General features: G+C 44.9%; 1 protein-coding gene across 2 annotated transcripts in view; it reads left to right on the top strand.

Moving 5' to 3' along the window:
* vegfc (vascular endothelial growth factor c) overlaps positions 1-6,710 on the top strand; it is a 34,570-nt gene extending 27,860 nt beyond the window's left edge. For both annotated transcript variants that reach the window (XM_012836962.3, XM_031560152.2), the window contains exons 6-7: positions 2,977-3,298; positions 5,249-6,710. In XM_012836962.3, coding sequence (XP_012692416.1) covers positions 2,977-3,298; positions 5,249-5,357 — 431 coding nt within the window. In that variant the 3' untranslated portion in view covers positions 5,358-6,710. The remainder of the gene's footprint in view (positions 1-2,976; positions 3,299-5,248) is intronic.
* The last annotated feature ends 5,734 nt before the right edge of the window (positions 6,711-12,444 follow it).

Here is a 12,444-nt window from a genome sequence, read left to right as displayed (position 1 = left end):
GTGTAAACAAAAGTGGGATGGAGAAGGGGAAAAGAAATACAAATCCCAGAACTCCAGAATTCCTGCTTCTGCAGTCCTCGGCTCCCTTGGTCCGGAAACACAGTGTTTGCCAAGCACTTAAACCAAATGGCCAATCAACTGCAGCCATTGTTTTTTTCATGAGGGGTGGGGGGTGGGTTAGGTGAATCCCTCTCTGGAATGTTGATTCAGCGGTACAGCTCTGGCTTTGAGGTAACCAGTGACTTTTTCGCCGGCCGTTAAAGTAATAAAACATCCTGTCCTCTCCGAAACAGATGTCTTTAAATCAAACCATACCTTTCCTGCTCTTTGCCTGTGACAGGCTACAGAGAGAGAGGAAAAGAGGGAGAGAGAGCGAGAGAGAGATGGGGAAGTGTTGCAGGTGAGGGAGGAAGGTCTGTGTTGCCCTACTGTTATACTTTCCGCATCCACGCAAGTATGCAAGCGTCCGCTAGGGTGACATGGAAAAATTTGGATGCAGACAAAGAAGCCAGAGGTGCAGGCTCAGAGGGACCGGGCATCTCAGCCAAGTCAAGTCAAGTCAAGTCAAAGTGTTTATTATCGCATACACCAAAAGTCTTCAGCGCAGCGAAATTCTTACGACTTGGCAGCCAACATCTACGCAGTAGACGGCATACAATAGGTAACAAAAATAACATATACCAAAATAACATATACCAGAAATAACATATAACACTATATATAACATATAACATATAACAAGTAACAACAGTTTGAAATACAAGAAGGACAGTTTCCAGGGTGGGGAGTATTAAATGAAATAAGATAAAAAAAAATATGTGCTTATATATATATGTAGCAAGTGTATTTGTATGGGTGTGAAGTACAAGGTGATGGCGACTGTTCAGTGTTGCTGATTCAGCAGCCTAACAGCCTGGGGGTAAAAACTGTTTAAAAAACAGAGAAACTTCAAAACATACATATATCTATTTATATACGTACGGTACAGAAGATGTATGGTGTGTGTGTGACATGGGGAGCTGGCGGGTACGCACGTGTGTGTGTGTGTGTGTGTGAGAGGGGATTTGTGCATACTGACTTACAGCGTTAGGAACATAAGTGCTGATGACTGTGGCATCCCAGTGCTCTGTGAAAGCTCTCGAAACAATACATCACACAGGTCACACAATATATTTCAACTGAGGTAATGCTAGAAAGCAAAACGCTTGTGAAATTAATCACTGTCAGCCCCCGCGAGGACATGGCGAGATGAATACTGGACTCGTTTGTCTTTGTTTTGGATGCTGCGATTCACTCGATCTTCTCACTGGACTAATTAGTATGCTGATTCACCCTCGTAAAGTGTAAAACTATCCCCAGCTGAAACAGGCTTGATTTTGTCGTTTCAAAAGGTGATAGAACACCCTCCAACCCCCCAAACAACCCCCCCTTGCAGTCCACAGGTCTCTATCTCGACCGATTCAAAGATGACTCCCTGTAGACATGAAGAAGGAGGGTAGGGAGAGGAGTGTGGTCTGACTCCCTAAACCTCTGTGTGAAATTAGAGGAGCAGAACAGAGGCTCCAGCAGAGTGGAGGACAGGCCTGGGTGAGACAACCACAGTTCAGCGAAGGGCGCCCACTGCTCCCATAAATTAGGCTGCGCACCCTCAAACTCCCACGGGCTGTCAGCTGCAATGGCTCAACTTTTAAATTCTGACAGGGAATGTACTCATGCACACACGCACACACACACACACACACACACACACACACACACACACACACACACACACACACACACACACATTCACACACTGACATGATGGACATGCAGTGTAGGCCAGGGACAACACTTCTATATAAAACACAGGGAAACATAACAATCCCTCTTTCTCACACTGTCACACACACTTACCACATCTTCAGTGAGTCATGTTAGGGTAGATCTGTGCTTTGACATCTGTGGTGATGTGAAAGCCATCAGGGCCCCTGTTTTGAGATGGCCATGCAAACATGGGTTGAGGCCAGGAAAAACCGACCCGCATCGCGTTACTTTACAGTAAGCGGGCTACAGCTCCCCAAACAAAATATTCACACAAAGTCCCTCAGACCAGGCCGTGTGATCAAGCATAGACCATGCTCATTAAATATATGAAGAATGACATCTTGACCTCTTTACGAGATGTTGTGCTACCACTGCAATAATGATGAATCAACAGGTTGAGCATGAAGTTGTGTTTTCCCTCCGGTCTGAGGGCCCACACAATCCACAAGCCAGGGGGGAAAGGGATCGCTACATTTGCTGAGCCCTCTGTGGCAAGACCAGCCTCTGTCTCCATGTCTTCAGAATTAGAGTTTGCCTGTCATGAAAAGGATAAGCAAAGTCATGACAGTCATGCAGGGCAATCTGTTAACAATTATAAGCCAAGAACAAGAAAATAAACAATCAGAAGAGAGGAGGAAAATAAAGAGAGACAAAAAAACTGATAGCAAAAAGCAAAAAGTCGAAATTAGCCGTCACATTCAATGGTTTGCCAAAAGGGAAAACAAAAACATCTGTTTGTGCCACAGGGGGGAAGTGCTTCACAAGGAATTCAGAGTAGGAATGTACTTCAGTAACTGTTTATCATTACGTCAAACAACAACTGTTGCCCTGGATGCACTGGCGCTGGTGGTCCACTTACATAAGCGCAAAGAAATGCCAGAAATTCTACACGTTTAGGTGGGGGGGAATGAAGGATTCTTAGCCTCTCTTGAGCTAAGAGAGGGCATTACGCAACACAAGTGTGACTATTTTTAAAATGTGACAAAATGCTGAAAGCACCTGCTATACAAATTTTTTTTTTGCCATTTCTGAAACGGAGACGGAGAAGATGATAGCTTGCCTCTGCTAGTAGTCTGACTTAAAACCAACAAGCACAAGAAAACACAAACATAGCACCCAAGCCTCCGCTCAATAACATGACATGCCATGTCTCTCCCCCTTCTCACCCAGAGCCCTTTGAGCCAGACATCTGCGGGCCAGACAAGGAGCTGGACGAAGAGACGTGCCAGTGCGTCTGCAAGAAGCAGCTGCGTCTGGCCGACTGCGGGCCCCACCACTACCTGGACAAGAACACCTGCCAGTGCGCCTGCAAAGCCCCGGCCTCTTCCTGCGGCCCTAATCAGGCCTTCGACAAGGACACCTGCCAATGCTCCTGCGCAAAGGTGTGCCCCAAGACCCAGCCTCTGAACCGCACCAAATGCATGTGCGAGTGCACAGAGTCGCCCAACAAGTGCTTCCTCAAAGGCAGGAGATTTCACCAGGGCACGTGCAGGTAAGATTCAAACGTTTTGTTTGTCTGAGAGCGTTGAATAGCCTGGAAGTAAACTGGGAGTATGGAAGTGCAGCGCAGTGCAAACAAGCATGTACTTCAGTATGTCACGGCAGACACACGCAAAAAAAAAGGACCATTCACAAAAAAAAGCAATATGAAGCCATCCTAGAGGTTAAAGTTCCTCCTGGAGTGAGATGTAACCCCACTGTTTCTGACTGCAATGAATCTCTCTCAGCATGAGAATAGCATGTGGAGGAAGGCTGGTGTATTAGTTTAGAGGGCACTGTGAGTTTGCGATCATTATTACTGATCAGATTTCTTTTGGGAAGAGATGGCTTAATCCCTTGGAATCCTCAAGGATCACATGCTGTCTGTACATTGCCAAGCCGCAGAAAGAGCTGTGTTGCGCCAAATATTGACAGCGCATGATACTGACAGTTTCAGACAGAAATCCATTACAGCTGGTTTTGATCAGTTTCCTCTTTAACACGCAGCCAACCTAAGTATAAAGTAATGCATGCAGTCACAAATTCAAAAAATGTAAAATATAACATTTCTCCTCTATAATTAGCCTCTCTCTGAAGACTAGACAGACTAGGGGGAGACCTGGAAAGCCATTATGTAAAAAATGAAAAAAGAAAAATGAGACCAAAGAGCGTGTTGAAATGTTATGTTCAAAACCTTTAGCCCAAGTGAAGCTGTGTTTCCACTGACACCTTCAAAATTGAAATCACGTGTGATAGGTATGATTACAAATACAGGAATGGTAAACAGCTTAGCTTAGCAGCTATTTTAAATCTGTCACAGAGGGTTTATATACGTATATATTACTAACCTTAATCTATGTCCTCAGAAAAGACCTTATTGTGTAAAAACTCTCACAAATGCTTCAGGTTTTCACATTTTTGTATAGTGTCACAGCCCTTAGAAGTTGCACATTGCTGCAAGACACTCATACTTGATCCTTTTTAGAAAGTTACTGATATCTCCTTAGTGCAGGCTCAACTTCAGGAGTATACCTGCACCCAGCTAGCCGAGGTTACTGAAATGGCAAAGTACACTGAAGCATGGAAGCCTCTGTGTTAGATCAGGCGGTCGGTGTGCAGGGTTTGTGAACGTGCCCTGCTGTAAAAACTCCCACTTGCAACACAATGCTGTGAAATCAATCCAAGAGGGAGCGCTCCCTAATTACCGCTGAGCCCGCGCCTCCTTTTCCTTTGCCAGCCGCTCCCCTTTGTGGCTTTGTGGTCCTGCACCAGCACCTAGGTGATCTGCAAAACACCTTAGTCAATACAGCCTCTCTATCTCTCTCTCTCTCTCTCTTCTTCTCTCTCTCTCTTTCTCTCTGTCTTTTCGGTCTCTCTCTCGCGCTTTTGCGTTCCCTGGCCTTGTCTTGGCACTGACCTGTGTAAGTGATACAGGTACTCTTAGCCCTCTTAGCCCTGTGGCTGTTTCACTGCTGTTTCACTGCTGGTCTGGTCTGGCCTGTTCTGTTCTGTTCTCGGCCGCCTCCATCCTGCAGAGCCGGCGCCCTCCTCCTCATTAAAGCTGATTTATGCCGTGCACACCACCCTGCAGATTGGATGTCGAAAAAGCGAGAGCTAATAATGGCAGACGAGGTTCAGACTCTGACTGTTTTATTGGGTCCCCGGTATCGAATACAAGCCGCCCGAGAGGGTGAGAGTGGGAGTGGAGGGACGAGCAGGCCAACCATTAACTCCAACCCCAAAGTTACTGCCGTTTCAAAGAGTAATTACTTTAACTTTAAGGCGTAATAAAAAAATCAATGACATTGCCCAAGAACTCACAAGTGCTTTGGTATGCTTGGGTATGACATATTGGCAATTGAAACCACACACAAGGTTGAGGGAGAGCGTGGGGATGGGGTTGGGGGGTATTAAACAATGAAATGGATAGCAGTAACATTTCTTTCCCTTCATGTGCTCACAGCTGCTACAGGCCGCCGTGCGAGGTGCGGAAGAGGAGGTGCGAGGCAGGTTTTTACTTCAGTGAGGAGGTGTGCCGCTGTATACCCACATACTGGAGGAGGCTGGACTGAGGCTGATGCTGTACGCCGCTGTTTCAATCAGCCAATCAGACACAGGGACACTGGCATGTGGGACAGTGCGTGTGGGCCGCAGACTATCGAATGGACACTTTTTCATGTTTGGAATATGGAGTGGGTCAACAGAGACTGAACACACAGATTCAGATGGCTCCCATACCAGAGGAGAAGAAACACTAATGCTAAAGACTTGAGGATCCCAAGCTCGAGCCATGGTCTTTTTTTTATGTTGTCAATTGATTTATTATTCGTATGTGTCAGATATTGATTATATAATTTATTGCCACTAAATATTATTGAAACTTTCTATGTTCATAGCAATGTCAATCTTTCCAAGAAAATACACTGTGATCAATATTTTTGTATCATGTGAAGACCCTTAAAATAAAATCTAAAGTTGTATTATATATAAATATTGTTAACTTATTTCTATGCCAGTTTATCCTATTGAAAAGTAGTACTGAACTGTAAATAATGTACCCATCATATTAACATTGTACTGCAACCTATATCCTTTCTTTAAAAAAAACACTACCTGGATGTTTGTATTTTTTGGCCATTGTCACCCAAATTAGAATGTATGTTCTGATATTCATGCATTGGACTCAGAATGGAAGTGTGGAGAAGTGGTAGTTTGGCTTGGGGACAAATGCTTGGCTCAACCCCAAGCTCTGTGTGCCCTGCAGGAAAGCAGCAAACCCATCATCACTCTTCACAGCGTGGCAGAACTATGATATAAAGTTTTCAGGACTTTTGAAATACTTGGCATCCTCTGCTTTCAGACAAGCCCTGAACACAGGCCCACCACAGCACTGTCTTGCTGTCCAAACCCTTCTGGTCTGGAGGCTCTGAAAACAAGTGATGGCTGAAACAGACGAAGCCCCCGAGCCAGACTGTGAAGCTTCATGTGAAAACCGGCGTGACTATGACATCCTTCTTTACCACATAAAAAAAAAACTCCATTGGTCAGAACATAACCAGCAGAAATACACGTGCATGGAACATAGCCTGCCAGGTCGCTCAAGGAGTGCAGAAGGGAGGGGGCAGGACAGCCATGACTGAAGAGGAACAGGAGCTCTGGGGAGGGGGGGGGGGGGGGAGCGGACTCTAGGCCTGGGCTTATGTCTGTTGGAGGGCTGGCAGAGAGATGTTATGGGGGGCCGTGAAGGCTTGGCTCAGGCACGTGGCGTGGCCCTGGATGAAGAAAGAGAAAGAGAGTAAAGAGAGCACAGATGGCGCTGAATGGATGCGTCAATAAGAGTGATGTAACTGCCACGGTCCTGTCCGACACTCACAGGCCATTCTGGCGAACGCACTGTAAACAGAATAAATCACCTCTGTTTCCCATCCCGTGACTGTGCATCTGTGTTTGTTGAGGACCGAATGTGTGTGCATGTGTGCGTGCGCATGCGTGTGAGTGTGTGTGTGTGTGTATGTGTGCGTATGTGTGCGTGTGTGTGTGTCTGTGTGTGTCTGTGTGTTTGTGTGCGTGGTTTGCTATGCACACTTCCTTCTTTTTGTGGACCCCCACCCTAACCCATAGACAACGCACAGCCACCCATTACACCAGTGACACCATAAATTCCTTGCACCAGACACAGAGCGAAAGAGACATGGTTTAAGCCAAACCTTAAACCACGTCCTTTGTTCGGAGAGATATTTACTCACCTTGAGGCCTCTTTCTATCCCCTGCTAACCCCTCAAACACCGCACTCCCCCCCCCCCACCCCTCCCACGACATTTTGACATTTTACCCTTCCCCTGTTCCATGCCTTCTTGGGTCCAGTTCACGTGTGGGGTCACACTGTCGGCTCTGAAGTCAGCCGCATCTGGAACGTATTCCCTGCTTCACCTATCCTCCCCATCTTTCTTCATTTCCACACATCCTGTCACGGCACGGCTACACGTGTGCCGCGGAATCTCTTCTCTTGCGGGCGCAAGAATAGGCATATCGCTGCAGCGCTGGCTGCGCTGAGCTCCACCACTGCGCATGTTCACCCCTGCGAGGAGTGTGATAGAAAGTAAATGCGAAAGGCATGCGTGGACCATGAAGCTTGCTGCGATAACCTGAAACAGTCCCCTTGAAACATAGGAGACGGCGCACATTGTTCGGGTAGCGGGGGAGCAAACTATATGGTTGGGCTCCAGACGGCCGGCTAGTGAGGTCAGCTGTCTGCTTTCCTTCCAGTCACGTCTGAGGACAAAGTTTACACTGTACCAGATTAAAACTCCACAAGGGTCCCAGGTTGTGTTTGTGTGTTTAAGTGAATAGGAAACAAAAACACTTCTACAAACAAGAACAGGCAGACGTCAAAATAAATGAGTATCCTGTTTCCCCCATTTGACCTGCTGTAACTCCAGACTTCCAGCAGGTTTGTTTAGACAAAATTGAAATAAGCACTGGATGAAGTACAAACGACTTGCAGAAATTGGGGTAAAAGAGGAATAAGATCAATTTCACTGTTGTCCAAAACTTCGCATTTGGCCGAGACAAATGAATAAGGCCTATAAGCAAAGTTTGTGGGCCAGCCTGAGTGTGTGGTCTTTGTAGACATAGCCCCATCATTGAAAACGTATGGAAATGGTATCGTCTCTGAGCAGGTTGCCACACCCCGGACTTGTACACTTCAGCACACCTGGGGTACGTTAGGGTTTGTGTCTGCTAGCCTAACTGCCTGCCTACCCTCCTGTGAACACGAGCTGAGCTATAGCCTTGGCCGTACCATAGCCATTATTTATTGTTCTGCACTTAACCCCACCAAATGTAGCCAGTGGGGTTTTCAGGCCAGGCAGGTGTGCATTAAAGAGGGCCTTAAATGGATAAGGGTGCAAGAGTTATAGCACTGAAAGTACTGTCTCATATGGCTGCTATAACAGTGTGGTTGGTTTGATCCAGAATACCCCAAAAAAGGGATTTATTTTGCAGCAAAGTATACTGACTGTTTATTCCACAACACAGAGTCGTCTCTCCCTCTTTACACCACTCAATACACTACTACCTCAGTCTCAGATGGGGCCTTGCTCAAGATGCGAGCAGAACTGGACTGGTGTGTGGGATTGTGGTAGTTTAAACATCAGAGCCCTATTTTAGTAAGGGAGAGTGTTTTCTAATTACCACATTAGAAAGAATAAACCCATCCAAAAGTCTGACATGATTCGCCACGCTTTCATCTCCTGCTTTACCGCACTTGTACAAGATCACTGGAACTTAGCCACAAATCTCCTGGGCTTTACAGAACAGGCACAGAAATTGGGCCACACGTACACTGACAAAACGTATTCATGCAATTGGTATTCGATGGCAGGTTCCTTTGAGCTGAAGAGTGTGGGTTGGTCTTAGAGGTCGCTATAGACTGTGCTTTGCCTGTAAATGCCTGCTTATTTTCACAGCTGATTGCTCCATCTGGTTCTCCTCCTCTCCACCCCATCATAGACGAGGGTTGGCAGTCACCTTAGTTCTGCCTTTGTGTGGTTCGTTCTCTCTGACTCACTCTCGCTCTGCCTTTCCTTTTCTCTCTCCCACTTCCATATTGCTCAAGCATTCAATCTCTTTTTTTGGAAGATTTAAGGGAAACCTCGCTGGACCGCGTTGCGTTGCTCGCCGCAAACACGGTCTGATAAAAGTTTCGCGCTTCTCTAAACGATCAGCCAAGAACATGTACCTGGAGAGGAGTTCAGGGGTGACTGGCTCACGCAGGCCTGGGAAACTGACACACTCTCTCTGTTCTCAAAGACCATAAATCAGAGGCCTGCCTGACGGTTATGTGCTGGGGAGGTCATTGTTTTTGGCCTCTCTCTGAGCGTTATGGATCTGGCTAAGCTGGAAAGCGCAGTTCATCATTCTTCATTCGGTTTGGCATTTGCGGCAATGTTTAAGAAGGTGACTGACACTGTGGCCCCAGTGGTGGTTATAAACATTAGAAATATTGATGATTGCCCAGTTGTACTGAAAACGTTATTAGAGTTTCAACAAAATGTTTGCTTACATGTGGCTACATGCCTATTTGTATCCTGTGAGAAATGTCTGGCTGAAAGGTACACTCGCCTCCTAAAATCCAGGGGTGAGTGAAATTGCCAATATTTTCATCAGCGGGACCCCTCTTTTTCGTGTCAGGGAAACTAGTCTGTTAACACAGGATTTAGGTCATTAGAATGTCACGCTGGCGATCACAGTCCTTGACATTAAGCATTAGTTGTGATTTTTACATTACTTTTATACAAATGTTGTAAATCTTGTCACACTGATACAACACGACAATATAACCATGACATATGGCAGACACAATCAGACCACTGGTCTCCAGGACACTTCAGGAGCTACCTAGCAATGTTATAATATAAAAACATCAAAGGTCAAAAGATCAAAATTGAGATTTTTTTAAAATGTGTCCAAAACCCTCTGAGTATGCTTAGACATAGACAGCCCTTGTTTGAAGGTGATGTCCTATCAAAGAGGATGTTGAATCTAGTTATCCAGCTTGTACATTCTCCATAGTGACTCGAAAATGTATTCTTTGAGGTTAGCATGATGGCCCATATGAAGAGAAGTGGGATCAAACAGCATCATAGTCATAATAGCGGAGTAAGATGTTGTTGATGAAATGAAATGAAAAATGCATATGCATTAATGTATTAGCATTATTGTCCATTATTTGTATAATTTGCTCTTGGCATTGCCAGGTAGACTTATGTGTACTTTGTGTGAATTATAGCATATGGTTTACATTTAGTCATTTAACAGACTTTTGCAGGTTTAATGCTCAGGCGGTTTACAGCAAGGTCTGCGCTATAGTACTAAGGCCTCAAAATTAATTGTATTTGTCCCCATTAGCTATGTGTACACTGCATTCATGCACTGATTTGAGTTTGTTTCTTTAAAATGTGATTAATTACATTTCACCCCTCTTGCGGTATTTGATGATTTTAATTATGGGTCACTATACTCAGACCTTAAAACAATAATAAATACTGACGCTTAACTAGATTTGTCTGATTTTAATCAAGGTCTTTGCCAGTTTAATCACCTGTTGGTTGGAACAGTGTGAACTCCTGAGGGTGGGGAAGGGTGGTTGGCCAGACGGAGAGCCAGAGTAAGCAAGGCCCATCTGATGGCCCTGTTTGTTTAGCCTGTGGGAAAAGGAAGCCATTATGTGCTAATGAAAAATGTATCTAGAGGGCAAGAAAAGGAGGATGTGGACCTTGGCAAGTGGAAGAGAGTATTCTCTCCGCAATGATGAAAAATGCCCATACATCCACCTGTAAAGAAAAAATAAGTAAATACGTACCACCAAGCCTCCCCCTTTCTCATTGCAGGCATACACACCACATGGACACTACATGAACTGCTTTGCTGCTCTCTTGTCTTTTTGTCTTTCATATATGATGGGTACAGATATGTTTAGCTCAATGAGCAGACCAAGACTGTATAAATATGTTGACCCTGACATGGACCTGACATGGGTCAGTGTGTGACACTCATTTTAGACTGAGCAGATAGAAGGACAATACTGGGGACAACGTCACGTGACTTCATGGTAACTTTAAAGTGCATGAATTTGGGACAGATGATTTTACTGTAGCATTCACAGGTGATTTTCATCTAGCCACTGTATTGTCTAATAACCAATGAAAGGTTTCATGCAATGCCAGAGGTTCACTTTTACCGAAATGCTCATCAGATTAAAATATCCAGTCTCAAGTCGGATTCATGTGCATAAAATGAATAACAATTATAAACGCATCAAAGCCATTACCACACAGAGCACAGCCAGTGATGACCTGAAACAGTCATATGCCGGCATGTTCACAAGAAAGAGGATTCACATGAATTTGTGGCAGTGTAAATTACTTTCACTGTGGTCGGAGACAGCTGGACAGTGTACTTGACCTGACATCTGAGGAATGTGTCAAAGCACAGTGCTGGTGGTCCAATAAATTCAATCTAAAACTCATATAATTATGAGAGTACATGCCAAACCAAACTAAACTACTAAACAAAACTAAATGTGCACACAAACAACACACTTACAGTAAAAAATGTGGACGTCAATGACAGCTCTTAACGCGCAGAAATGTCCACATCGCATTGTATCTCCAGCCAGCAACATTAGACATAGACTCTGGAATGCTGAAGGTACTTGGGGGGGGGGGGGGGGAGAGAGAGATACGAGGCCAGGAAACTGCAAAGCAGAAAATATGCTTGCAGACTAGGGATTTGGTTGGTAAGTTTCAAGGTGTAGTGATTCTAAAGTATTAATGTCACAACCCTGAGAGGTCTACACCGGCCCTGCCCGCTCCGTGTGCCTGTCTTCTGTCTCTCTCTTGCAAGTGGACTGGGATTCAGGTGTGGCTAGGTCCTCATTGATTGACAGGAGCAGAAGAAGGCCTCGCTCCTGCCAGTCAGATGGGAAAGATGCCTCTTTCCTTTGGCTTTTGATTTTTGTTTTGCACACAACCCTCTACACACTGACTTGCAATACACTTTTATTTATTTTTTAATTTAGAAAATTAATTTATTTTATTAGTTATCACTACATGTAGCCTTCCCTTCATGTTGCCTGTGCTCTGAGCCAAGCGTGTGTAACAATGAATATGAACATGAATCTTGTATGCTCATCTATGGACAGTTTGACAAGCTGTTGGGAGATCAATCTAATTTCTATAACTAGATCGTAAACATAAGTCTATTTGCTGCGAGGATGTCTTTTCTGACCACACTTACCAAGTAAGTAAGCAGTCTGTCTTCAAACCATGAAATCAAGTGCAGTGGTGATTGAATTGTTGAGTGTGGAATGTTGAGTAGACACAGGGCATTCTGGCAGGCCAGTCAAGAAGAGGCATACTGTTTCATGCTGATTTTTATACTTTACAAACCACTACCTGCCATGTTACACCATGAATAAATACACCACAGTTCCAACTCAAGCGTGGGCCAGATCTATTATTTCCATTTATCTTCTGGCTTCAGTTGAATCAGTCCAAAAAAAGCAGCGATCAGTAACCGGTATGATCTATTATTGTGTGTGGAAGCACCGCTGCAGAGAACCCTATCCAGAAAGTCTATTGTGTGGTTCCTCTGTGC

The sequence above is a fragment of the Clupea harengus genome, chromosome 22, assembly GCF_900700415.2.
Source record: "Clupea harengus chromosome 22, Ch_v2.0.2, whole genome shotgun sequence".
Classification (NCBI taxonomy): domain Eukaryota; kingdom Metazoa; phylum Chordata; class Actinopteri; order Clupeiformes; family Clupeidae; genus Clupea; species Clupea harengus.
The sequence above is the reverse complement of the archived record's forward strand: the minus strand, read 5'-3'. Positions and strand labels throughout refer to the sequence as shown.